This window comes from Xyrauchen texanus, chromosome 43 (assembly GCF_025860055.1).
Source record: "Xyrauchen texanus isolate HMW12.3.18 chromosome 43, RBS_HiC_50CHRs, whole genome shotgun sequence".
Classification (NCBI taxonomy): Eukaryota; Metazoa; Chordata; class Actinopteri; order Cypriniformes; family Catostomidae; genus Xyrauchen; species Xyrauchen texanus.
The window spans coordinates 12116144-12143381 of NC_068318.1; the positions used below are offsets into that span (position 1 = coordinate 12116144).

General features: G+C 36.3%; 2 protein-coding genes across 3 annotated transcripts in view; both read left to right on the plus strand.

Moving 5' to 3' along the window:
• Positions 1–27238, plus strand: part of LOC127636083 (serine/threonine-protein phosphatase 2A 55 kDa regulatory subunit B alpha isoform) — a 1105001-nt gene that overhangs the window by 28070 nt on the left and 1049693 nt on the right. The gene's annotated exons all lie outside the window — the stretch shown is intronic.
• The window catches only part of LOC127636081 (small conductance calcium-activated potassium channel protein 2), a 59508-nt gene that overhangs the window by 23038 nt on the left and 9232 nt on the right, over positions 1–27238 (plus strand). For both annotated transcript variants that reach the window (XM_052116462.1, XM_052116463.1), the window contains 4 exons: positions 3835–4253; positions 5130–5271; positions 6278–6388; positions 10462–10589. In XM_052116462.1, the coding sequence (XP_051972422.1) occupies positions 3835–4253; positions 5130–5271; positions 6278–6388; positions 10462–10589 (800 nt within the window). The remainder of the gene's footprint in view (positions 1–3834; positions 4254–5129; positions 5272–6277; positions 6389–10461; positions 10590–27238) is intronic.

A 27238-nucleotide genomic window follows, 5' to 3' on the forward strand; every position in this document is an offset into this window, starting at 1 on the left:
GTTTTAAATTATAAACTGTATGTATATGTATGTTAATATTTGAACATTAGCTAATTCACTAATATGAATTAAAAATGATCAATTGTATTTTTATTAATTAACATTAATCAAGATTAATAAGTGCTGTAAATAAATATAATTAGTTCATAAAACCTAGTGCATTTACTAATGTTAACAAATTGAACCTTATATGGAAGTGTTACCAATAAACTACTATCTGACAAATGATTATCATAGAATGTAATTGTCTTTATTCCCCATCATTTCCCCCAAACGACTTACATATTTGTGTGCAGTATATCTGAATATATTTCCATAATCGTAAAATGTATCATTTTTATACTTACAATAGTTTTGTTAGAAACTATTCATTTTCTACATGTAAAGAAGTTGATTGCTAACAATAACACATACACTTCAAGACATACGTCCAGTTACCATGAGCTTAGTAGCTGAATTCTCAGTGAAGAACTACCCTACCCATAATCCTACAGAGAGATCCACCAATCAGAGAACTCACTGTTGCCACAGAAACAGAAACAACAAAAGAGCTCTGAAAATGTGAATAAATAATAAACCTTAAAATGTATCGTTCTTATAATTACAATCAATATTTTTGTATCAGATATTGTTTAACCGCCGCTGCTGATTTATGAGTGCCGCTGCTAAAATTTCACATGGTTCATTCAGAAGGCTGCTGGACCAGACAACATTCCTGGCAGAGTGCTCAGAGGATGTGCAGACCAGCTAGCAGATGTTCTTACAGACATCTTCAACATCTCTCTGAGCAGCGCCGTCGTTCCAACGTGCTTCAAGGCCACCACCATCATCCCCATGCCAAAGAAGTCTTCAGTGTCCTGCCTCAACGACTACCGTCCCGTCGCACTTACACCCATCATCATGAAGTGCTTCGAGAGGCTCGTCATGAGGCAGATTAAGACCCAGCTGCCCCCTCACTAGACCCACTGCAGTTTGCGTATTGTTCAAACCGTTCAACGGACGATGCCATCACCACAACCCTCCATCTGGCCCTCACCCACCTAGACAATAAGGACTCATACGTTCGAATGCTGTTCATAGATTTCAGCTCAGCATTCAACACAATCATTCCCCAGCACCTGATTGGAAAGCTGAACCTGCTGGGCCTGGACACCCCCTCTGCAACTGGATCCTGGACTTCCTGACTGGGAGACCTCAGTCAGTCCGGATCGGGAACAGCATCTCCACCACCACCACACTGAGCACTGGGGCCCCCAGGGCTGTGTGCTCAGTCCACTGCTGTTCACTCTGCTGACTCACGACTGTACAGCAATGCACAGCTCGAATCATATCATCAAGTTCGCCGATGACACCGACCGTGGTGGGTCTCATCAGCAAGAACAACGAGTCAGCATACAGAGAGGAGGTGCAGCGGCTGACGAACTGGTGTAGAGCCAACAACCTGTCCCTGAATGTCGACAAAACAAAAGAGATGGTTGTTGACTTTAGGAGAGCACAAGGTGAACACACTCCGCTGAACATCGACGGCTCCTCTGTGGAGATCGTCAAGAGCACCAGATTTCTTGGTGTTCACCTGGCGGAGAACCTCACCTGGTCCCTCAACACCAGCTCTATCACCAAGAAAGCCCAGCAGCGTCTCTACTTTCTTCGAAGGCTGAGGAAAGCACATCTCCCAACCCCCATCCTCACTACATTCTATAGAGGGACTATTGATAGCATCCTGAGCAGCTGCATCACTGCCTGGTTTGGGACTTGCACCGTTTCGGACCGCAAAGCCCTGCAGAGGATAGTGAGGACAGCTGAGAAGATCATTGGGGTCTCTCTTCCCTCCATCAAAGACATTTACAAAAAACACTGTATCCGCAAAGCAACCAGCATTGTGGACGACCCCACACACCCCTCACACAAACTCTTTACCCTCCTCCCGTCTGGCAAGAGGTACCGAAGCATTCGGGCCCTCACGGCCAGACTGTGTAACAGCTTCTTCCCCCAAGCCATCAGACTTCTCAATACTCAGAGACTGGTTTGACACACACGTGTCCTGAGTTGCACTTTAATAACTGTCACTTTATAACTGTCTGCTACCTCAATAAAGGCTATGTGCATAGAACATTATCTCATAGTATGTTATGTTTACATTTTTAGAAACTGTCATCTTTTTGCACTACTGAGTACTGGTCGGCGCTGCACTGTGTCTATTGTCCTGTTCATTGTCAGTAATTTGTTGTACTGTCCTGTACTTTTTGCACATGTTTGCACGTGCACTTTATATAGGTATATATAGGTAGTTTATATAGGTATTTTATTCCGTTGTGTAGTCTCATGTGGTCCTATGTTGGTCCTTTGTTGTTTTTATGTAGCACCATGGTCCTGGAGGAACGTTGTCTCGTTTTGCTGTGTACTGTACTAACTGTATATGGTTGAAACGACAATAAAAACCACTTGACTTGACTTGACTTGACTCATTTTCATTACAATTCTTGACGCAACTAACACTTCCAAATTGCGTTGCATAGCCATGTTGGTCACGACGTATTTTAAGAAATGTGCAATAATTTCCTTAATAAGATTAAATGGAATTTTTAAGAGCACATTCGCTCTCTTCAGTCCATTCTTCCATGCTGTTGAGCTGGCCGGGACTTTCATTTGATAAATACGCGCTCTGTCCTTGAGAACAAGCATGGCGGATGTGCTGTCACTCAACCTCAGGACACTGCGGTTTCCATACAGTCATCAAACATGTACAGTCCGTTTTTAATTTAAGTATCAGAAAGTGCGAGGAGCGCCCATAATGCGTTATTTGGGCAAGATTAAAGTAATGAGACTATTAGATGTCTTCTCATGCAGCAGCACCAACTCGAGAAAAAATCTGTAAACAATTCAGAACAAGATGAATAGCAATATTTCAAATAAGTTCATAAATAGTTAAGAATTTATGAAACAGTAAAGATAAGCAGAAATATTGGAGTATTGACTATCAAAGTGGGATAAGCAAGTTGCTTACAAACAATCGCTGTGTCCTGTTCTGTATTATGCAGGTAACTGTTCATAGTTCAAGCCTACATAGAAAGAAATAATGGTCAGCTTGATACAAATTTATTGATCTTATCTGCTCTGTTGAAACTATTACTCACAAATGTATAAAGCTTTTAGCATGGTAACCATAGTTTCTGTCAAAATATCATAGTTACTGCAATTATTGATTGTAGGCCTACTGTAAAACCTGAAATTAATAATATCACCTGTGTTTAAAGCTTTCAGAACCTTTCCATCTTTTCCTGACTAAAATGTTGCGATGTTGCCACCAGGTATATATATATATAGAGAGAGAGAGTACTGTGCAAGAATTTTAGGCACTAGTGAAAAATGTTGCATAGGGAGGATGTCTTCAAAAATAATGAAATAAATAGTTTTCATTTATCACTTAATGTCATACAAAGTCCAGTAAACATAAAAAAGCTAAAACAATATTTGGTGTGACCACTTTTTTGCATTTAAAACAGCACCTAGGTACACCAAGGATGATCCAAGCTTCTTGGTCTCTTTACGATGTTCAGTGAGGGGCTTTGTGGGGGTCATGACATCTGTTGGCTAAAGCATGCCTAAAATTTTGGTAACAGACTTAAAAATATAAAATGCAACCCTCGAAAATAAATGTTAAAATATCTCTTGAGTGTGACGATCAAAATGTTCTGAAGATTAAGCACTTCCTTTTACTGACAATTTGCTATAAAAGAATACAAGTATTTGTAATAGTTTCAGTTCCTACTTTGATCCCTATTTGTGGAAATTCTGACTAAAGCTCTTTTTCTTTTTTTTTTTGTCTTTAAATAGTTGTTTATGGTGGACAATGGCGCAGACGACTGGAGGATAGCCATGACCTACGAGCGCATCTTCTTCATCTGTCTGGAGATCCTGGTGTGCGCCATACACCCCATTCCCGGCAACTACACCTTCACATGGACGGCACGGCTAGCCTTTTCCTATGCGCCGTCCAAGACGGACGCTGATGTGGATATCATCCTGTCCATTCCCATGTTCCTCCGTCTGTACCTCATCGCTCGGGTCATGTTGCTTCATAGCAAACTCTTTACAGATGCTTCTTCTCGCAGTATCGGTGCTCTCAACAAGATAAACTTTAACACACGATTTGTCATGAAGACCCTCATGACTATTTGTCCCGGCACAGTGCTGCTGGTGTTCACCATTTCCCTGTGGATCATCGCCGCCTGGACTGTGAGGGCGTGCGAAAGGTGGCCCACTTTTTTGGTTTACTTAAAGGGAAGAAACTAAAGGCCTCTTAGGAGACCAGCTCCAAGATCCAATCAATGCAAATACAATACAATGGCCCAAAAAAAGTATTTAGACACTTAAGCCACACTTAAAAATGTATGAATGCCATTAAAATGAAAAAAGTCATGGTTACTGAATGGACTGACCCCCATAATAAAATTATTTTTGTGGACTGACCCCATTCACTTCCAGTGTAACCACAAGTATTGCTTGTTTTTTAATTTAACAAATGATAAGTCAAAAATTAACTTGTATAAATCCCAGAACATTCTTTTAAGTGTCCAAATACTTTTTTGGGGCCCACTGTATTTGTATATGTTGATACTGTGAAATTAAGTAATAAGTTGGTTGTTTTGTGTTGAAGTATTTTAAAAAATATAAACAATAAGGTGAGTTTATGTTGTGGTTAAACTTAATATTCAATCCACAGATATCAAAATACATCAGAATTACAGAGAAAAAAAAGATTCTCTGCTTTTCTCTCAACCAGTTAAACCTTATCGAGTATCAAATCTCTCACGCTGCACACCTGGAGGCCCCCTGTGTGTGCTTTTTAACCTTTTAAACAGCAGTTAAATAGACATGGAAACTAAGTCAGTTGTGTCCCAAGTCAGCTAGATTCCTCAATTAGCCAATTAAGTATTAGCTTACAACAACAACATGTCCTTGAGCTACTCAGAGTGAAAACTACTTAAAAGCATAATGTGAGACAATTTAGCACAATTGTTATGCCTGATTGACTACCTTCTACACAATTCAATCATGGGTGTATGTAGAGTCATTTTAGGTTATATAATGTTTTTCTTATATGTCATTTTACTGCTTTCTTTTATTAGATACCATGACAACATAGATGTAACTAGCAACTTTCTTGGAGCCATGTGGTTGATCTCAATAACTTTTCTAACCATTGGATATGGGGATATGGTCCCCAACACGTACTGTGGGAAAGGAGTCTGTCTCCTTACTGGCATTATGGTAAGAGTTGTGTTTCAGTGTTGCATGTATCCTGATCTCAAGAATATTACATGACTGTGGCAGGATTTTTACAAAACAAAATTATGTACTTTATTACACGTTTTGCTGCAGTTTCCCAATGTCCAGCAGGGGGCACCAAAAGAGAGTGAAATGGTGTCGTAATCAGACAATGTTTTTACTGTGAATATTTGATGGAGGTTTTAATGAGTAAAAGTACCTCCCTAACCTAAAACTTCAACCTAAATGTAAACAATATGATCTAAAATCAAATGAGAGGTAGAAAAAACAGACCTATTTACCCTTTACCAACACCTAAATATATCCAATAATGTCCAAAAAACGAAATGCGAAATGAACATGTCATTTTGTGTCGCTTTTACGACACGTGTCAGTCCTCCAAGTTTAAAGTCGAACACTCGATTAGGAGAGCAACCGTGTGAGCTTATCATGTTGGAATACGTTTATAAATGTAGGTGGGTCTGTAATACAAGCGTTATAGTAAAAGTGTTTCGATATCATAGCATAGCAGTGTGTGAGTAATAGTGTGAAACTTAAGAGTTTATAATGTGATAATCAGCCGTTGTGGTTTGTGTGAAAGTGAATAAAATGGACAGTTGTTGTAGAGCCTCTAGTGTTCATTTCACCAGGAAACTGCGGCGAAACGCAGAAAGTGGCACTTAAAACTCTATAGTATTTTAATTCTATGAGACTAGGTTGGTTGCATGTTTTAGATCTAAAACTCAAATGGATAGTTCACCCAAAAAGAAAAATGATGTTATAATTTTCTCACCTTGGTGTCATTACAAACCCATATGATCTATTTTCTTCTGTATGGGAAAAAAAGTGAATGGTGACTGATGCAAACAATATCTTCTTTTGTATTCCAAGGAAGAAAGAAGTCATATGGGTCAATAGTAATGTGACAATTTTCATTTTTAGGTTTCATTTGAACAGTTCATTCAAGGACGATTGTAGAAATGCGTTTGGTTTGTGTGTTTTTTTTCAGGGTGCTGGATGCACTGCTTTGGTGGTCGCTGTGGTCGCAAAAAAACTGGAATTAACCAAAGCCGAAAAACATGTACATAACTTTATGATGGACACCCAGCTGACAAAAAGGGTAAGTTTGAACTCCGAGTCTCATTGCGTTGTTCAGTCAGTTTTTCTTAATCTCTGTAAAACCGTGAAAATAACATACAGCTTATGCAAAGTGGAAAGTACGGTCTATGCATCTATGCAAGGTGCATCTATTAACAGTAAACAAAAAGCGTGTGAATTCATTAAAGTGACACCCTGCTTACAGAGAACTGTTTTGGGACTGGTAAACAGTATATTTTTAGGGTATGAATATTTAGTTAAGTGTTTGATTTTCAGAGTTTTTTTAGTGGGAATATCACCAATATTAATGTCATAAGAGGTTTATTACATTGACTTAATTGAAATATCAGGGTCTCATTCTTCGAAGTGGCATAAAAATAGCACAAACCATACATTTTTTTCTTCTTAAGAACATTTTAAAGTTTATGCATCCATGATGTTAACATCAACCAATCAGATTTTAGTGTTAGCTTTAAAGTCAACACGAAACATTATTCACTATATATTTTACTTCCATAATGGGACATACGTTATATACATTTTTGCTGAAATTGGCCCCCAAATAGTGATAATTCAATATATAATAATCCTATAAATAGCCTATAATTAAAATATAGACTATAAAAATTAATTTAAATCATTTAAAGTAGGGATGTGCATGAATAATCAATTACATTTACATTTACATTTACATTTATTCATTTGGCAGACGCTTTTATCCAAAGCGACTTACAAAAGAGGAAGAACATCAGCGAATCATCTTAGGGAGACAGTGGTACAAAAAGTGCCATATTACAAAGTTTCACTATCATCAGAATAGTATACCAAACAGATTTAAGTGCAACAAGAAATGTAAATATATATTTTTTTTTTTAGTGACCGGTTAAGTGCTTTTGCAAAAGATGTGTTTTTAGCCGTTTTTTGAAGATAGAGAGTGAGTTAGCTTCCCGGATTGAGTTGGGAAGGTCATTCCACCACCGTGGTATGATGAAACTGAAAGTCCGGGAAAGTGTTTTGGTGCCTCATTGTTTTGGTACGACAAGGCGATGTTCCTTAGCCGACCGCAGGCTTCTGGTGGGAACGTAGCTCTGCATAAATGTTTTTAGGTATGCTGGAGCAGACCCAGTGACTGTTTTATATGCCAGCATCAGGGCCTTGAATTGAATACGTGCATGAACCGGCAGCCAGTGGAGAGAGACAAAGAGTGGTGTAACGTGCTCTCTTAGGCTCATTAAAGACCAGACGTGCTGCTGCATTCTGGATCATTTGCAGGGGTCTAATAGCACGTGCAGGAAGGCCTGCAATGAGAGCGTTACAGTAGTCCAGTCTAGTTATGACAAGGGACTGAACGAGCAGTTGTGTGGCATGTACAGAGAGGAAGGGTCTTATCTTCCTGATATTGTAGAGTGTAAATCTACATGATCTTGCAGTTTTTGAAATGTGGTCTGTGAAATTTAGCCCATCATCAATGGTTACCCCTAGATTTCTGACCGTTTTGGAAGGCGCAACTGTAGTTGGACCCAGCTGCACGGTGATGTTGTGATGAATAAGTATTCAATTATGAATAAGTAATTGAGTACTCGTTCAGCTGGTAAAAATACTACTTGAATATTTCAATTTGATTTTCCTTTGGGCTTTTGCCTGCCGTGGGCAACAGTGAAACTGTTTCTTTCACTTTTATCTTGCCATTACAACTCAATGCATTGGTTGGCGCTGTGGATGCATGACGTTGTTAAAGGAATAGTTGACCAAAAAGAACATTTAAATTATTTTAAGTGATCATATCTCTTCAGAAGACTTGAAATGCATGCTTCTATGTGTGAGTGCAAATTATTCTGTAAACACTTTCTATGAAGCCCATATTTATAATGCATTGTAAAGATATTAGACATGCATTATACTGCATTCATAATTTCTCATAATACACCTTATAATAAGTTATAAATACAGCTATAATACATTCTAAGACTTCCCCTATTCATAGTTATTCTTAAGAGTTTAATGCATTATATCACAAGCAACATCCAATTTTGATGCAGCAGAAGCTAATAAAGTTAATCATATAAGTGCTGTTATGCAAAAGCATTATAGTGTAAACAGTCAAAAGGCTTTATGACATGATCATATTATAAGTGAATGAATGAACTTTACATTTATAAAGCGCTTATCTGACACTACACTCAAAGTGCTTTACATAGTGAACAGGGGACTCTCCTCAGCCACCACCAGTGTGCAGCAGACACCTGGATGATGCGACGGCAGCCATAGTGCGCCAGTACACTCACCACACACCAGCTATTGATGAAGAGGAGATAGTGTAAAGTGGTCTCTGCCTGCTTTAAGTAAAGTTACAAAAGCAATATCTTCTTAGAAACAGCCATAACATAAACATGTAACATACAATACATTATATTGTGATACAATATGTTATACATAAAAAAAATCTCCAAATGAGATTGACAAACTTTAAAGTTAATCGAAAAAAGTCCAGTATACTGTAGAATCAGTTTGATATTTTTTTTATTATTATTCTTGGATACATGTGTTATCAACATAATTTTTTTTTCTCGTAATATCTCAGACTCTACATTGAATGGGTGTTATTTAGAATTTTGTGGATGTGTAATGTATACAATTTCAGCATGAGTTTTAATGTTTTATAACTTATACATTTTTATGGATGTTTATAAGAAGACATTGCTTTTGTCACTTAAAGCATACCTATTATTTATTTCAAATATATATAATATATAATAACTTCTGCAGATAAAATTGGATGTTGCTGGTTTTATATTGCATTATACTATGCATTGTATAACTATAAATAGGTAAGGATTATAATATATTACAATTATTTATGAGAAGTTATAACATATTATAAGGTTTATTATGAGACATCACTAATGTATTATATTGACTTAACAATGCATTATAAATATGTGCTTTATAGAATGTGTTACCATGATTGTTATAATTTTTTAATCTAGAGGTAATTTTTGCATGATTCAATTCTAAATTTCAAGTAATCGATTACTAATTTTTTTATGTGTTAGAATACTCGACTACAAAATTACTCGAAGTGCCCATCCTTAATTTAATTATGTTACATTATTGTGGCAGACGAGTAAGTAATTGTAATTTTGTAATTAGACAGTACAAAAACAAATGTAGATGACAAAATATTGTTTGGTTTTGTTTAACATATCACTGAACATAGTTCACAACAGCAATCGATTTTGTAATTGAGTTTGTCGATCTGTAGAATTGGGCGGTTCTCTCAAGATGCTTTCCTGCGTTTGGTCTATACAGGCGTCAGATGGAAGCTTGCAGAGCATCTCATGGTGGTCACGTTGTGTTTTACTGTTTTTTGCCGTGTCTAGCCATAAATGTTGTGTGTTTATGATGCTGCGTCAAGTTAAATGTAGTATGAAACTTTAAAAAAATGAGCTTCTAGATGCTTGATCTCTGCTCTGCCCAGATGTCTTTGAACAGCTGTCAGTTTGTTGCCTCTGCAGCTCTGCGTTGCATGTACAGCTCGAGCTGCACTGACTGCTCCCTGCTGACTGCAAGTAGCAAAAACATGGAGGTGGTACCTCAAGCTTGAATTTCTCTGTTAGAAAAATTCCTTATTATGGAAATTACATATGGTCAGGGGCAGGGTTAATTTTTTAACACATATTAAAAAAATAAAAATAAATAAATCTTACACAAAATTAACACATTCAATTAACAGCTTTAGTAAATAAGGGAGTTAACATGTCAATTTTGATTTTACTTTAAGGCTGGTGTTAGGGGCATTCTCATCAACTAGTTATTCTTCTTTAAATTTAAGGGGTAGGTTATGTTTACAACTTCCAGGACCAACAAAGGATGTTGAGTACTTGACTAAATCATGTACATTTAGAGAGCAACAATCCGACATCTAACACTTGCTTGTTGGCAGGGTAACAACTGTATTCCAGTATATGTCCCAAATTTATGCCAAGTTATCCTCAAACTTGTCCCACAAACCATGTAAACCATGTTCAAAGAACGAGATCCAGGAGACCTCTGCAGAAACAATCACTGAATTTTTTTATGCTAACACTTCCACAGGTGAAAAACACAGCTGCTAATGTTCTCAGGGAGACGTGGCTCATTTATAAAAACACCAAGCTGGTGAGGAAGATGGACCACGCCAAAGTCAGGAAACATCAGCGCAAGTTCCTTCAAGCCATTCACCAGTAAGTCACACCCATGAAGACCCGACTCACCCCCTTTATGTCTGTGCCATTTTTCTGGTGAGCATGAAGCGGTTTGAGCTCTGAATTGTTTGACACCTGTAGCCCAATGTTGTTGAGCTATTAATATTTCTCAAGTTTGGATGGATAAATCCATTTGTACTGCTGGTTATTTTAGATATTTAGTGTTGGTTTTTGGATTGAAGCTTGTGCAAATCTTTCATTATAGTTAATTCAGCACTAAGTCAGGCACTAGTGAGAACACTTGCCTTGTCCCCGTCAGTCTTGGTATTTATGGGGCATCTAAAAGAGTAAGTAAGTGCCCTGTAAATGTGTTTTCCAGTGACTGATTATTTGGGATACCCAGAAGGCAAAATGGTTATAAAGCCACCTCCTTTCAGTTGAAACCCTCTGGGTGTGTAATTTCTTTTTGTTTGTTTTATTTTCATCCACTCTCTGAGATACTGACTCTTGTAATGTTGGGTTATAAAGCACTTTACCATGTGTCCATAGAAGAATATGTCTTTTCTCTGCAATACAATGCGAAACATTAGGCGAAACAATACATTATGCGACAATACTAGTTTGTTCCCATCCCAAGTGTAATCACTGAAACTGTTTAAATCGGTTAGGACAGGTTGTTATTGGGTGATTCTCATGAAATCTGTCAAGAAAATGTTTTTCATATTTAAACCCAAATCAATAATTTTTTTTCAAATTAAATTATATTTTGTATAAAGAAAAGTATACGTACATTTTGGACTTTTTGCATTGTAACATTATTTTTAGGACACTTTTCAAGCACATGCCCCTAATTCTCATTATCGTAATGCGTTTTACTTTATTTACTATTGATACATTTTTCATTAATGTAAAGCTAAAATGAAAGACTGCCAAATGAATGCTACAATTGAAATAATTTTTATTTATTTTTTGTAATTTTTTTTCACATTGCGGTAATGGAAATATTATAATGACCATCTTTTTTGGCGTTGCGGTAATATGAAATTTGGGCTAAAATGTGTGTAACCGTCATGAAAACAATGTCAAAATGTTTAAAGTCTTAATAGCCCTGAAAATACGCTTCATTTTCTAAATGCAAAATATTATTTCACACGTGCTTCTTTTCATTTTGGAGTAAAACAGGAGCAGGATATCTTTTGGACTTTTAAGTTTCATGAAAGTCACCCCCATTACAGATTTAAACGCCTCGATTCATCTTTGCATTCATGCACACAATTGGTTACTATGCTCAAACACTGCACATTGTAAAAATACAATTTGAACGCAGCAGGAGTAGCTGTAAATGGAATGCTGTAATCAACACTTTACACAATTTGTTTATTGCGGCAGCCGTAATAGCAATCTCAATAGTTTTTTGAACAATTATGTACCCCTAGGAAACGTTGCAGAAAATGTTACAAACGGCCACCTGTGAAATAGCAAACAGTTCATTTGACATATATTTATATATATTCTTGAGACAGACCTAATCAAATATTTCTTTAATTTAATTTCACTCAAGTTATGTCTGTATCTCACAGCAACAACAACGCAGTGAGGTAGCTTTGAAGTCCGCAGCTAACGCTGTAATTGTGGGCCATGTAAGCTAATATTGAATAAGGAGCATCTTTGAAGCAACTGGAAACCATGACGGATGTGGAGAGCACATCCTATCGTCCTTTACTCTGTTTCAGTATTCATGAAGGTGTCAGGGGACGAGTTTCACAGCCTTTCATTTTAGACTTCTGTCTAGACTTCCGCCTTTCTCTATTTTCTCTCCTCATTTAAACTTTATTCATCACCCTGTCCCACTTTTCATCCGCTCTATAACATTAGCATTACATCCACTTCAACACTAGCTACAAAGGAAACACTGGACATTTAAGCTATAAGATTTGCGCTGTTTCGCCTTGAAATGTATGTTTGTAATTTTGAGCTTGAGGGGTCAGGTTAGATGAGAATATTTAGTCTGTCATGTTTATTTCTCTGAGCGATCTTTTATAATTAGCAAAATCGCCGTGCTCATGCAGACAAATATTCATTATCGATGGACATTATTTTCAGCATAATTAGCTAAATCAATATCATGAAAATCAATAATCTAAGGTTGAGATAAAGTCATCAGATTTCCTTTGTATTCATTTGTGGTTCAGCCAGAAATGTCTCCACAACCACCCAGAACAACCTAGCAACCACTTAGCAAAGAATTAAAAATAAACATTCAGAACTGTGGCTGAGAACAGCACTCAGATTTTCAAATTTAGTTTTTCGTGATTCTCAATCACCCTGCCCTGATTCATTATGTAAAGTTGAAAGTGTAATTTAAACAATGTATTCTTCATTATGATTGATGTACTCGGTTTCACATTCGCCACAAGATGAAATCGGACGCCTCTGGGCTTTGGTTTATGTGCTAGATCACAACTAATAACACCACAGGTAACATCACACAGTGTTCTCGTGCTTTTTATAGGTGCTGAGCTGAAAGAAAATGGTTTGTGGTTGCTTCGAGCAGTGAGGTTGGGAATACAGGCGAGCTAGCTAATGTTCAGTCAAGGCGCATAAACCATAGACCACTGCTCACACATGACATTGCGAGATTAATGGTCACATTGCTCTTGGCTCACTCGTTATTAGACTGCAGTCTGTGTAATATCGTTAGTGTGTGGCAGTCTACAGAATTCTATTTTTGCAGCAGGGGAGTCCCCGTTCACCTCTGTTGTATCCCCTCCCATAATTGATCCTTATTACATTTAAACAAAATCAATAATATTTTGTAAAATATTTAAGAATTTGATTTACAGTTTAATTTTAATTCTAACTATAAAGTATATCATTTAAAGCAAATCTCAGTTCCAAATGTGTATCTTGTGTATCAAAGATGTATTTTGAACTACCAAGCCATATCAAGGGACCAGAATATTGGGGGTGGGCCAGTAAGCAACTACCTAGCAACCACCCATAACCCCCTAGTAAACACCTAGCAACCAACAGAAATGCCCTATCAATGTTTTAGCAATCAATAAACAGCCCTAGAAATGCTTGGGAACCACCTTGCAATGTTCTAGTAACTACCAGGAACACCCTAGCAACCAACTTTCAATATCCTAGCAACCACCCAGAATGCACTAACAACTGCCTAGTGACCACCTAGCAACATTCCAGCAACCATCCAGAATGGGGCAACCACCTAGCAATATTGTGACAACTATCCAGAACACCCTAGCAACTACCTAGCAATATCTTTGCAACAGCCAATAATGCACTTGCAACTGGCTAGCTATCACCTATCAATGTCTTGGCAACCATCCAGAGTCCCCTAGCAACCACCTAGTAACATTTTAGTATCTACCCTGATTGCCCTAGACTGTGAATAATATGGTTGGTCAGGTGAGCGTTCGGCTCGTATAGGTATCTGCTACTATAATTTGCTTCCCATGTTTCCGTTCAAAGTCCTTTGTTTCAAGAGCGCTTGGCTTTGTTCCAAACCCATAAAGACTCTCGATTGAGCGTAGCAGTAGATTCTACAGAGAACTGTCGTTGCAAGCCATATCTGAAACCTCCCAGTTTGCTCTATCTTCACTAATGGTCCTGTGTGTGTCCTTTCACACTGAAGTCATTGTATTTTGCATAATGAGGACGACTAGGATCGATTTCCACTAATCAAGGCAGTTCTTATCACACATTAGGCCAGCACCCAGTCTAGAATAGTGAGTCTAATATAGCAAGTTGATGGCATGAAATTATCTTCAGGCCATCTTCAGGCCAAGGTATGTTTTAGATGTCCTACACATCTTGCAAGGCCACACAGGAAATAAGGTAGAGTACATTTTGTTTTGTTTTTTAACTAGTTGGAGGTCTTTTTGTCCTCTGCTGTGGATGCAGGTGCCGAACTGCGATAAGAACAGAGAGGTAAGGTGCATATGCGCCGTCAACAGGGCGATGATGATGGCACATCATGATCAAGGTGACTCACACCTGCAAGACTGCCGGTGGCTTTGGGAATGGGCAAATAACATCTACAGCAGGGGTGTCGAACTCATTTTAGGTTGCGGGCCAGATTGGACTGAGCGTTCACTTACGCAAGCAGATTTTTTTAAATTTCGTAAACCTGAGTGAGCGCATACACAATATAAGAAAGGAATAATACTTTGTTTAAAATCATACTCGCATAAGAAACCAATCCTATCAGTTGCCTAATAAAAACAGCTTTATTAAACATGGAGTTGGACAAACTGCGGCAAAACTGTTAAAAGGTTAATACTTTGTTCATTCCTTGTTCCTGTCCAAGTTAATATTATGTTGATATCAGGCACACTTTAGAGGTTCCTTAAAGTTCTTGTGTATGTAAAGGCATTCACTTTTTAAAATTTTCCGATTGGTCAGTTATTTCCTTATTAAAACTGCCCCTAACCGGCAAAGTTTAAACTCTCGATTTAGCACATCTGTTGATTGACAGGTGAGTAGGAGGTGCTTTGCTGTTGTTCGAATGCATTTGAACTGATGAGCGTTTACACCGCAAGCCCAATATGGTCACTGATTTTGACCATAGCGTCGTCCCGTTTCAAACAGATCACCCAAAATGCATTTTAATATCAGCTTTAAATGGGGCCTGTGTTGCCCTTGGAAGCGGGATTTGGTGCAAAACATGCGTAGAATAAAAAAAAAGGTTCTGCAACTTTAAAGGTGCATTCAGTAATATTCTGAGACTTAATAGGCATTTTCCAATCAGTGGGCGTTTTCAAACCGGGATGGGCGTTTTTCAACTGCTTACACGATTTGCCTACTACATTGAGATTCTCTACTTTCATTGGATAATTCAGAAACGCCCATCCTGGTTTGGAAACGCCTTCTGATTCATGATATTCCCTTCTTTTCTTGGATATTTGAATAACACCTATCCTGATTTGAAAACGCCCACAGATTGAGAAACACCCATTATTGTTCTGCGGAGACCTATACTTTAATATTCTTGTTTAAGTTGCGGTGACAACTAGTGGTGTAGATGCATCATCACGTGAAAACGGTGTATAATAAAACAACTTTTTCTCTTAACTGTTATCACCGTACATAATTGTATACATTTTTTGTTAAAATATTATCCTACCATTACTATTTATTTATCTGTAAAAGTTTAACAATTAGCAGAGTTTACCTTTGCTGAAAATATATCATATAAAAAAAATTCACCAAATCATCCCATTCCTAGTCTTCCTTATTTGGCCCCTTGTGGCTATGTTGGGGACACACCTGGTTCTGCAGAATGATTCCAGTACTGATGCGAGGAGGAGGGGTGGTTGGGTGGGTGGTACCAGCTGTAACTCAAGCTTGTGCACAGCATCCCATGCACCATCTGGTGTGCCACCGGTCCTCTGCTTAAATTATCAGCAGCGTCTGTGGGAAAAGCACACTGGGATCAACGTGCTGTTAGCTAACCGAGCTGCACAACACTGACATATACCGCATCTGGCACGTAATGAAGGTCACAGAAAGCGCGACACAATCTGACGAGTTCCAACAATAAGGTAGAAGATTAGTAATTAATGAATGATATTGGCAAGTAGAGGTCGACCATTAGTGGATTTTGTATGAAGGTAAAAAAGTTGCAAAACTAAAGAGCTTGTAGATTTGAATTTGAGAACTTGTACATTAAATATTTAAGTTGGCTTGTGAGAGCCAACTTACTGAAATCCTACTTAAACTTATTATTATTCTTCCGCTTCTTCTTATTCTTCTTAGCGGTGAAATTTCGGTATCTAACTCCTCCTAGAGCTTTTAAAGGGTAACTAAACACCTGCTCAGAGTCTGACTCCACCCACTAGAAATATTTGAAAATGCAGGAAAAGTGGGCAGACCCCAGCGGGGATAGAGGGAACGAACCGAGTGCGGGGCTGAGCGGGGGCACCTGAGACTCGTAGTGACGGATTAATTGACAGCTGCTGTCAGACTTTATGTTATTATTTATTCCTCACACGGTCGCAAGACGACATGTACATGCATCTGGCGTGGTGAGCTGGAACCTGCTTACATCAGCTGTCACCGCTTACGTCACAAAGTACCGCAACAGTCAATAGGAAAATTCAACTGCAGTAGCCACCGTTCAACCTGAAGAGGGCAGCACTCAGACGTTTTTACACCATATATTGTACATTTACATTTATGCATTTGGCAGACGCTTTTATCCAAAGCGACTTACAATGCACTTATTACAGGGACAATCCCCCCGGAGCAACCTGAAGTTAAGTGCCTTGCTCAAGGGCCCAACAGTTTCTGGCATCTTGGTGGTGCTGGGGCTTGAACCCCCAACCTTCTGGTCAGTAACCCTGAGCCTCAACCACTGAGCCACCACTGCCTCCATATTGTAGAATTAAAACACTTTATACACAAATGTCAAAAAAATTACTTTAATCAATGACCAGTACTAATAAAGCCCCATGCTTACAGATCATTAACTAAAAAAAGTTGGTTTAGGGTTTAGTTACCCTTTAAGCTACAGGCACCAAACTCGGCACAGACCTTCAGACTAATCCCGAATAGTGTGCTATATCTTTTCTAACTGATCAGACTTACGGTTTTCCTAAAAATGATGATCAAACTTGGAAAAAACTCCCATTGACTTAACATTGTGGAATGTTCAGAAATTTAAATCCCAACTGACATTTTCACACACACAGACAAAAAGGGCCTGTCAGCCCTGCATCTCTTCCTTATGGAAGCCGGTTTCCGCCACAGTTAAATAAAAAAAGGTGATTTTGTAAGTCAAAATAATGAGATACTAAGTCATTATTATGAGAAACTTTCTCATAATAATGACTTAGTATCTCGTAATAATGACTTAGTATCTCATAATAATGACTTAGTATCTCGTAATAATGACTTAGTATCTCATAATAATGACTTAGTATCTCATAATAATGACTTAGTATCTCATAATAATGACTTAGTATTTCATAATAATGACTTAGTATCTCATAATAATGACTTAGTATCTCATAATAATGACTTAGTATTTCGTAATAATGAGAAACTTTCTCATAATAATGACTTAGTATCTCATAATAATGACTTAGTATCTCGTAATAATGACTTAGTATCTCGTAATAATGACTTAGTATCTCGTAATAATGACTTAGTATCTCATAATAATGACTTAGTATCTCGTAATAATGACTTAGTATCTCGTAATAATGAGAAACTTTCTCATAATAATGACTTAGTATCTCATAATAATGACTTAGTATCTCATAATAATGACTTAGTATCTCATAATAATGACTTAGTATCTCGTAATAATGACTTAGTATCTCGTAATAATGACTTAGTATCTCGTAATAATGACTTAGTATCTCGTAATAATGACTTAGTATCTCGTAATAATGAGAAACTTTCTCATAATAATGACTTAGTATCTCATAATAATGACTTAGTATCTCGTAATAATGAGAAACTTTCTCATAATAATGACTTAGTATCTCATAATAATGACTTAGTATCTCATAATAATGACTTAGTATCTCATAATAATGACTTAGTATCTCATAATAATGACTTAGTATCTCGTAATAATGACTTAGTATCTCATAATAATGACTTAGTATCTCATAATAATGACTTAGTATCTCGTAATAATGACTTAGTATCTCGTAATAATGACTTAGTATCTCATAATAATGACTTAGTATCTCATAATAATGACTTAGTATCTCGTAATAATGACTTAGTATCTCGTAATAATGACTTAGTATCTCATAATAATGACTTAGTATCTCATAATAATGACTTAGTATCTCATAATAATGACTTAGTATCTCACAATAATGACTTAGTATCTCACAATAATGACTTAGTATCTCATAATAATGACTTAGTATCTCATAATAATGACTTAGTATCTCGTAATAATGAGAAACTTTCTCATAATAATGACTTACTGTGCGCATGCGCAATGTGCTCAGTCAGACGAATTGTGCGTTTCAGATTGAGACGGATCACACAAATGACAACAGCACAACTCTTTTGAAAGTAAGTATAGTTTTATAGCAAGAGGTTTGCAAATAACAACAATTTAGCGCGATGTAAGTGCAGGGCAAGTGTGTTGACTCGCGAATCGGTTTCACACCGCAAGCGAGGTGTGCATTATTAAAATAAATATATAATAATCTCGTTTATAATACCACAGTGGTACACCTCAAGACATTTTCAGGTTTTAATTCCTAAAACGCTCTTGTGAGTATAACTACGTTCTTACGCCAGGGATTCAGGGGGTGAACCTCATTGCGCGCTGTTTTTAGTTCTTCACCTAGGGTCTTGCGTACAAAGTCTCCGTTACGGATTCGAAAGCGTCACTTTAGACCTACTAACGGAGGTTTATTGGAGTAACGTGTGTGTGCGTGCGTATGAGTGCTGGAAAGAAAGTGTTCAGACCTGCGTGTGTACCTGTGGGTTCGAGCTGTTATGAATCAACTGGGGATCGTTTTAACTGTGGATGTGCGCTTGCACACTGTGGTAAAGTTAGTTTTACGTATACTGTTACAATGTGATATGTAAATAAATAATAAAACAATGTGACAAGCAATACATCTTGGAAAAATGAACCTAACATTTATATACTTGCACTGTTTTAAAAAGATGCCCATCCAAAAATGTAGGTTTACATTCCATGTTTAAAAAAAAGTTACTCTGGGTGCTTTTGGATGTTATTTAAATAAAATACTTGATTTTAAATTTGTTATTTAGGTGATGGCTTAAATTTCATAACTGACATATGTTTGTCTACAGGATGGAAGATCTAAAGGGATTCTTGAGACAGAGGAATGTCCGAGGAAACAATAGAGACACTGGAACATGAAACAGTGAAACAGATACAGATTAACACAGATAATGTTCATAAAAGTTTAAAAGTATTTTGTTAGAGATTAACATTTCAGCTCCAAACTCAAATATAAGCCGCCAAATCCATTCTTGCACTGACATTGGTAGTATTACAACATGTTGCACAAGTAATTCATTAATCGAGTACTCGTTCAGCTTTAAACATTTGACTAGAAAAACTTGATTTTCATTTGTGCCAGCTGTGGGCAACAATGAAACTGCTTTTCTCACTAAAATCTTGCAGTTACAACTAAATGTTTTGGCTGGCACTGTACACTCCTGAGCACAAAAAAAACGGGTCAAGCCCAAAATGTCAAAACATTAAGTGAGGAATATTAGCAAGAATTAAACAAATGCTCTCCTGAGACCTTCTGTGCCACCATTTGCTCATTAACTGTTTGGGGGAAAAAGCTGGAAATGGGGAAATTCACTTATATAGTCTTACTATAGGCAAATGTAAAACCTTGATAACATTTTCCAAAAATGTCACTTAGCCTTCACAGTGGTGCGCAATATTTGGGCGCTACTCAAGAACAGCATCTCAGATGTAGATGCTCAATAGTTCGGTTCACATTCATGCATTTAGAACGGCACCAGAGGTGAATTTTAACAGAATTTGAATGATAAGAAGCGAATTAAACTACTGTGAACTTGCCTACTGTGAGGGACAGAGGGTCAGAAACAAAGAACACAAGCTCTTAACTGAAAAGATTGGTCTTTATTTGAACCCAAATAAAAAAGGACTTACAAACTCATAAATTTCTTACAACATAACAAAATCCACAAACAAAAAGAAAATAAGATAACACAACATTCAATAGAAAACAACTAACAAACTAAAGCTGTCCCCTGTAATGAACAAAGCAACAGCTCATAAAGGAAAGGATGGGCCCATTACATCACAAGAAGGGAAAACAAAGTAACTTTACATTTAACAATTAACTCTACTTAAATCATGATCAAATCAACAAATACATTTATGAAATCAAAATTGAACAAAAGCAAATTTTATAAAGATACCATAAATATAGAACTAAAGAAGTCAATTAATAAAGATATCAGTTTTTCCTCCTCCCCCATGCAATCTGAGCAAAATGGTATGTGCGGACGGAACCAATAATGCTTAAATTCCTCATTCTGCCCGGACTCTAATTTTCATCACCACAATATGCTGCTTCTGCCACCCTTGTCTGAAGACCATCGCCACTCATCACCGGTAAACTTAAACTCAAATTGAAACAAATATAAATAACAGACACAACGAAACTAACTTGTGTGCACTCCAAATCAGTAACGATGTAAATAAAGTAGGGCTGTCAATTGATTAAAATTTTTAATCGAATTAATTACATGGTGTCCCGATTAATTAATCGCATTTACAAATATTTGCTGAGAAAGCCCCTCATATAACAATAATTCAATATATAATGATGAAATAATGATACATAGTTATCTTTAAATATAAAAATAAATAAATATATATATATATATATATATATATATATATATATATATATATATAAAATAAACAAATATTCAGATAATTAAAATGCATTACATTCCTGTAGCAGAAGAGTTAATCATAGATAAGACCATACAAAATTTTCAATTTACACCTACATCAGATGTCTCGGGTGTGTTGCATCATAAACATAAAATGTTTAGGTCACTGTGTCAAGTTAAATATAGTTTAATACTCAATCTTTAAACACATCTTGAGATCCCTTAGATTGCATTTGCGCTCCAAGTGTTTTGAACGCAAGAACTTAACGCATGTTGTTCTGCCTACTAAAGTGTTTTCTTCACTGTATAAACTGTGCGTTGCTCATACAGCTGAAATTTCACTTACCAGGTGGTACTACAAGCTTGCATTTCTCAGGAATCTTCCTTATTATGGTCCGTGGGCATGCGATTAATTGTACAAAAAATTACTTAAATTAATTGCAATTAAATGAGCATGTAAATTGAGACATTCAAAATAGTTTTTTTTTTATATTTCTTGTTGCAGTTAGGTAAATGCTTCAAAAAAATCCCAAACTAACATTTGGGCTTTCTTTAAGATTTTCTTTTCTTTATTTCTGTATTTCATTACATTTTTCAGGTTACATTTTTGTGAAATAAATATTGTGACGTATCTCCAGCAGGCTCTCTCGAAAGGCTATGAAATTCCTCATCCCCTTCCCCTCCTCTTACTTATGTGAGTGCGGGTTTTCAGCTTTGACCCTGCTTAAAAGCAAATACAGATCAAGGCTGCAGGTGGAGGACGATTTACCTTTATTCCTTTCTACCGTTTATTTTTTTGCTTAATGTAAGCTTATACTGTGACAAAACAGCACTGTCCATCTTGCTGATGTTGTTTGATGTCTGATGTTGTTGTTTTCAAAGTTGAATTGGCTTAAGTCAGTGTTTCCCAACCACTGTGCCACGTGCTGTGAAAGATTGTCAGGTGTGCCGTGGAAAATGATCAAATTCCACAAAATAAATAAATGCATGAAAATAATAATAATTTCAGGGATCTAAACTGCTCACCTTTCGGAGAAATTCGCCATTATGAAACCACAATCTGTCACTTTTGTGATTGTGAAGAACAATGATTAATGTGCAAAAGTGAGTGATATTTATACACATTAAGAATCTTTCACATGACTCGCATCAGCACTGCAGAATACATTGAAGTCTATGAAGTGACTTGACAACAAAGAGTTTTTCACACATATGTTTTTTCTTCACGATAATATTTTTGAGATACTAAGCAACAAGAAATATAATTTTTTTTTCCCCAAATTTGGTAAAAAAACAAGTGCATTTCCCCGTTTCCAGCTTTTTCCCCAAACAGTTAATGAGCAAATAGTGGCACAGAAGGTCTCAGGAGAGCATTTGTTTAATTCTTGCTAATATTCCTCACTTAATGTTTTGACATTTTGGGCTTGACCCGTTTTTTTTGTGCTCAGGAGTGTACAGTGCCAGCCAAAACATTTAGTTGTAACTGCAAGATTTTAGTGAGAAAAGCAGTTTCATTGTTGCCCACAGCTGGCACAAATGAAAATCAAGTTTTTCTAGTCGAATGTTTAAAGCTGAACGAGTACTCGATTAATCAATTACTTGTGCAACATGTTGTAATACTACCAATGTCAGTGCAAGAATGGATTTGGCGGCTTATATTTGAGTTTGGAGCTGAAATGTTAATCTCTAACAAAATACTTTTAAACTTTTATGAACATTATCTGTGTTAATCTGTATCTGTTTCACCGTTTCATGTTCCAGTGTCTCTATTGTTTCCTCGGACATTCCTCTGTCTCAAGAATCCCTTTAGATCTTCCATCCTGTAGACAAACATATGTCAGTTATGAAATTTAAGCCATCACCTAAATAACAAATTTAAAATCAAGTATTTTATTTAAATAACATCCAAAAGCACCCAGAGTAACTTTTTTTAAACATGGAATGTAAACCTACATTTTTGGATGGGCATCTTTTAAAACAGTGCAAGTATATAAATGTTAGGTTCATTTTTCCAAGATGTATTGCTTGTCACATTGTTTTATTATTTATTTACATATCACATTGTAACAGTATACGTAAAACTAACTTTACCACAGTGTGCAAGCGCACATCCACAGTTAAAACGATCCCCAGTTGATTCATAACAGCTCGAACCCACAGGTACACACGCAGGTCTGAACACTTTCTTTCCAGCACTCATACGCACGCACACACACGTTACTCCAATAAACCTCCGTTAGTAGGTCTAAAGTGACGCTTTCGAATCCGTAACGGAGACTTTGTACGCAAGACCCAAGGTGAAGAACTAAAAACAGCGCGCAATGAGGTTCACCCCCTGAATCCCTGGCGTAAGAACGTAGTTATACTCACAAGAGCGTTTTAGGAATTAAAACCTGAAAATGTCTTGAGGTGTACCACTGTGGTATTATAAACGAGATTATTATATATTTATTTTAATAATGCACACCTCGCTTGCGGTGTGAAACCGATTCGCGAGTCAACACACTTGCCCTGCACTTACATTGCGCTAAATTGTTGTTATTTGAGAAAGTTTATAAAAATATGTTCATTATTACGAGATACTAAGTCTTTATTACGAGATACTAAGTCATTATTACGAGATACTAAGTCATTATTGTGAGATACTAAGTCATTATTATGAGATACTAAGTCATTATTACGAGATACTAAGTCATTATTATGAGATACTAAGTCATTATTGTGAGATACTAAGTCATTATTACGAGATACTAAGTCATTATTATGAGATACTAAGTCATTATTATGAGATACTAAGTCATTATTATGAGATACTAAGTCATTATTACGAGATACTAAGTCATTATTATGAGATACTAAGTCATTATTGTGAGATACTAAGTCATTATTACGAGATACTAAGTCATTATTATGAGATACTAAGTCATTATTATGAGATACTAAGTCATTATTACGAGATACTAAGTCATTATTATGAGATACTAAGTCATTATTATGAGATACTAAGTCATTATTATGAGATACTAAGTCATTATTATGAGATACTAAGTCATTATTATGAGATACTAAGTCATTATTGTGAGATACTAAGTCATTATTATGAGATACTAAGTCATTATTGTGAGATACTAAGTCATTATTACGAGATACTAAGTCATTATTATGAGATACTAAGTCATTATTGTGAGATACTAAGTCATTATTATGAGATACTAAGTCATTATTATGAGATACTAAGTCATTATTATGAGATACTAAGTCATTATTATGAGATACTAAGTCATTATTATGAGATACTAAGTCATTATTACGAGATACTAAGTCATTATTATGAGATACTAAGTCATTATTACGAGATACTAAGTCATTATTACGAGATACTAAGTCATTATTACGAGATACTAAGTCATTATTACGAGATACTAAGTCATTATTACGAGATACTAAGTCATTATTACGAGATACTAAGTCATTATTATGAGATACTAAGTCATTACTATGAGATACTAAGTCATTATTACGAGATACTAAGTCATTATTATGAGATACTAAGTCATTACTATGAGATACTAAGTCATTATTACGAGATACTAAGTCATTATTACGAGATACTAAGTCATTATTACGAGATACTAAGTCATTATTATGAGATACTAAGTCATTATTACGAGATACTAAGTCATTATTACGAGATACTAAGTCATTATTACGAGATACTAAGTCATTATTACGAGATACTAAGTCATTATTATGAGATACTAAGTCATTACTATGAGATACTAAGTCATTATTACGAGATACTAAGTCATTATTACGAGATACTAAGTCATTATTATGAGATACTAAGTCATTACTATGAGATACTAAGTCATTATTACGAGATACTAAGTCATTATTATGAGATACTAAGTCATTATTATGAGATACTAAGTCATTATTATTAGAAAGTTTCTCATTATTACGAGATACTAAGTCATTATTACGAGATACTAAGTCATTATTACGAGATACTAAGTCATTATTATGAGAAAGTTTCTCATAATAATGACTTAGTATCTCATTATATTGACTTACAAAATCACCTTTTTTTATTTAACTGTGGCGGAAACCGGCTTCCATACTTCCTCTCTCTCTCCCTCAGAGGATTTATTTTATCAAGCAGCCAAAAAGTAATGACCTAAAATCTTCATAGCCACACGCTAAAACATGCTAAAATCGCCTAGCGAAGTGCTAAAACATGCTAAAAACGTGCTAGCATCATGCTAACACATGCTAACATCGCCGAGCGAAGTGCTCAAACACGCTAAAAACGTGCTAGCATCATGCTAACACATGCTAGCATTGCCTAGCGAAGTGCTAAAAAATGCTAAAAACGTGCTAGCATAATGCTAACACATGCTAGCATCGCCTAGCAAAGTGCTAAAACATGCTAAAAATGTGCTAGCATCATGCAAACACATGCTAGCATCGCCTAGCGAAGTGCTAAAAAATGCTAAAAACGTGCTAGCATCATGCTAACACATGTTAGCATCGCCTAGCGAAGTGCTAAAACATGCTAAAAACGTGTTAGCATCGCCTAGCGAAGTGTTAAAACATGCTAAAAACGTGCTAGCATCATGTTAACACATGCTAGCATCGCCTAGCTAAGTGCTAAAAAATGCTAAAAACGTGCTAGCATCATGCTAACACATGCTAGCATCGCCTAGCGAAGTGCTAAAAAATGCTAAAAACGTGCTAGCATCATGCTAACACATGCTAGCATCGCCTAGCGAAGTGCTAAAACATGCTAAAAACGTGCTAGCATTGCCTAGCGAAGTGCTAAAAAATGCTAAAAATGTGCTAGCATCTATCTGTCTGTCTATCTATCTATCTATCTATCTGAGGGTCAATATCTATCTATCTATCTATTTGAGGGTCAATATCTATCTATCTATCTGAGGGTAAATATCTATCTCTCTCTCTTTATCTATCTATCTATCTATATCTATCTATCTATCTGAGGGTAAATATCTATCTATCTATCTCTATCTATCTATCTGAGTGTCTATCTATCTATCTATCTATCTAGCAACTAAGTTAAACTTTAAACTACTTTAAACTACAAACTACTTTAAACTTTAAACTAATTTAAACTACAAACTAATTTAAACTTTAAACTTATTTAAACTATAAACTACTTTAAACTTCAAACTACTTCAAACTATAAACTACTTTAAACTAATTTAAACTTCAAACTACTTTAAACTTCTTCAAACTTTCTGGTCCAAACTTTCACAAGCCAACTTAAAGTTTGTCTCAACAAACTTTTTCTAGTTGTACTTGTAAGCTGAATGAAGCCAATGAAGTCCTGACCAATCACAAGAGCTGGAACAGTCGATGCTGGACCAATGAAGACCAACCAATTGCACTTGTGTTTGTCCTCTTGAAAAGTTCCTACCTGAGAATTCAGAAGTCGTAATTACTAATGGATGTGCCCACAAGTGATTTTGGTTGTAATACAAAAGATGTTTTGATGGACAATTTCATATTTCTTTTTATCTTTTACAAGAGCTAAGAATGTGCATATGATGTATACTGATGCTTTGTCTGTGTATTTTTTAATTCTCATTCTGACACAGAGAATGAAAGGAAATGTAGTTTTGTCAAGCAAGCCTGTCAGCTCATAAACTTGCTAAATGACTGTTTTCCGGCAAGCTTTATTGCTGTTCTTCATCAACAGTACACAAAATGCACACAAACTAAATTGTACAGTCAACATTCACAATTACAACTTAATAGGATCAATACCAATTAGCTTCCACAGTGATTCTTGAATTGACATGCCACTAACACAGGACGTCAGCTCTCAAAGAAAATTCAGTTTCCCACTGATAATTTTGACATTGTAATGGCTTTCATGTGCACTCATCTCCTAGATACAATCATTTCGACATGACTTGAAGGCAGCAGAAGACCAGAATGGCAAGTAGGGTGGATGGTGTTGTGTAGGAAGGACGTGTTGTTGGTTTGGGAACATCAACATAAAATGTGTTCAGCAGATGACTGATGAGGGTTGCAAGGGAGATCTGAGACAGAATGATCATGCCACATTTTAACTGTTGTGATAATTTCTTTGATCTATTTTATGCTTCTTTTTTTTCCTGTCTGTGTCAACACAATGAAATAGAGCTCGGAAGTAAGTCTTTGCCTCACCTTTAGATACAGATCTGTTGTGTGCATGCAAATGAGAGCTTGTATTTCTGTAAAATGAACTGAGCAGAAAAACATGTCAAGCC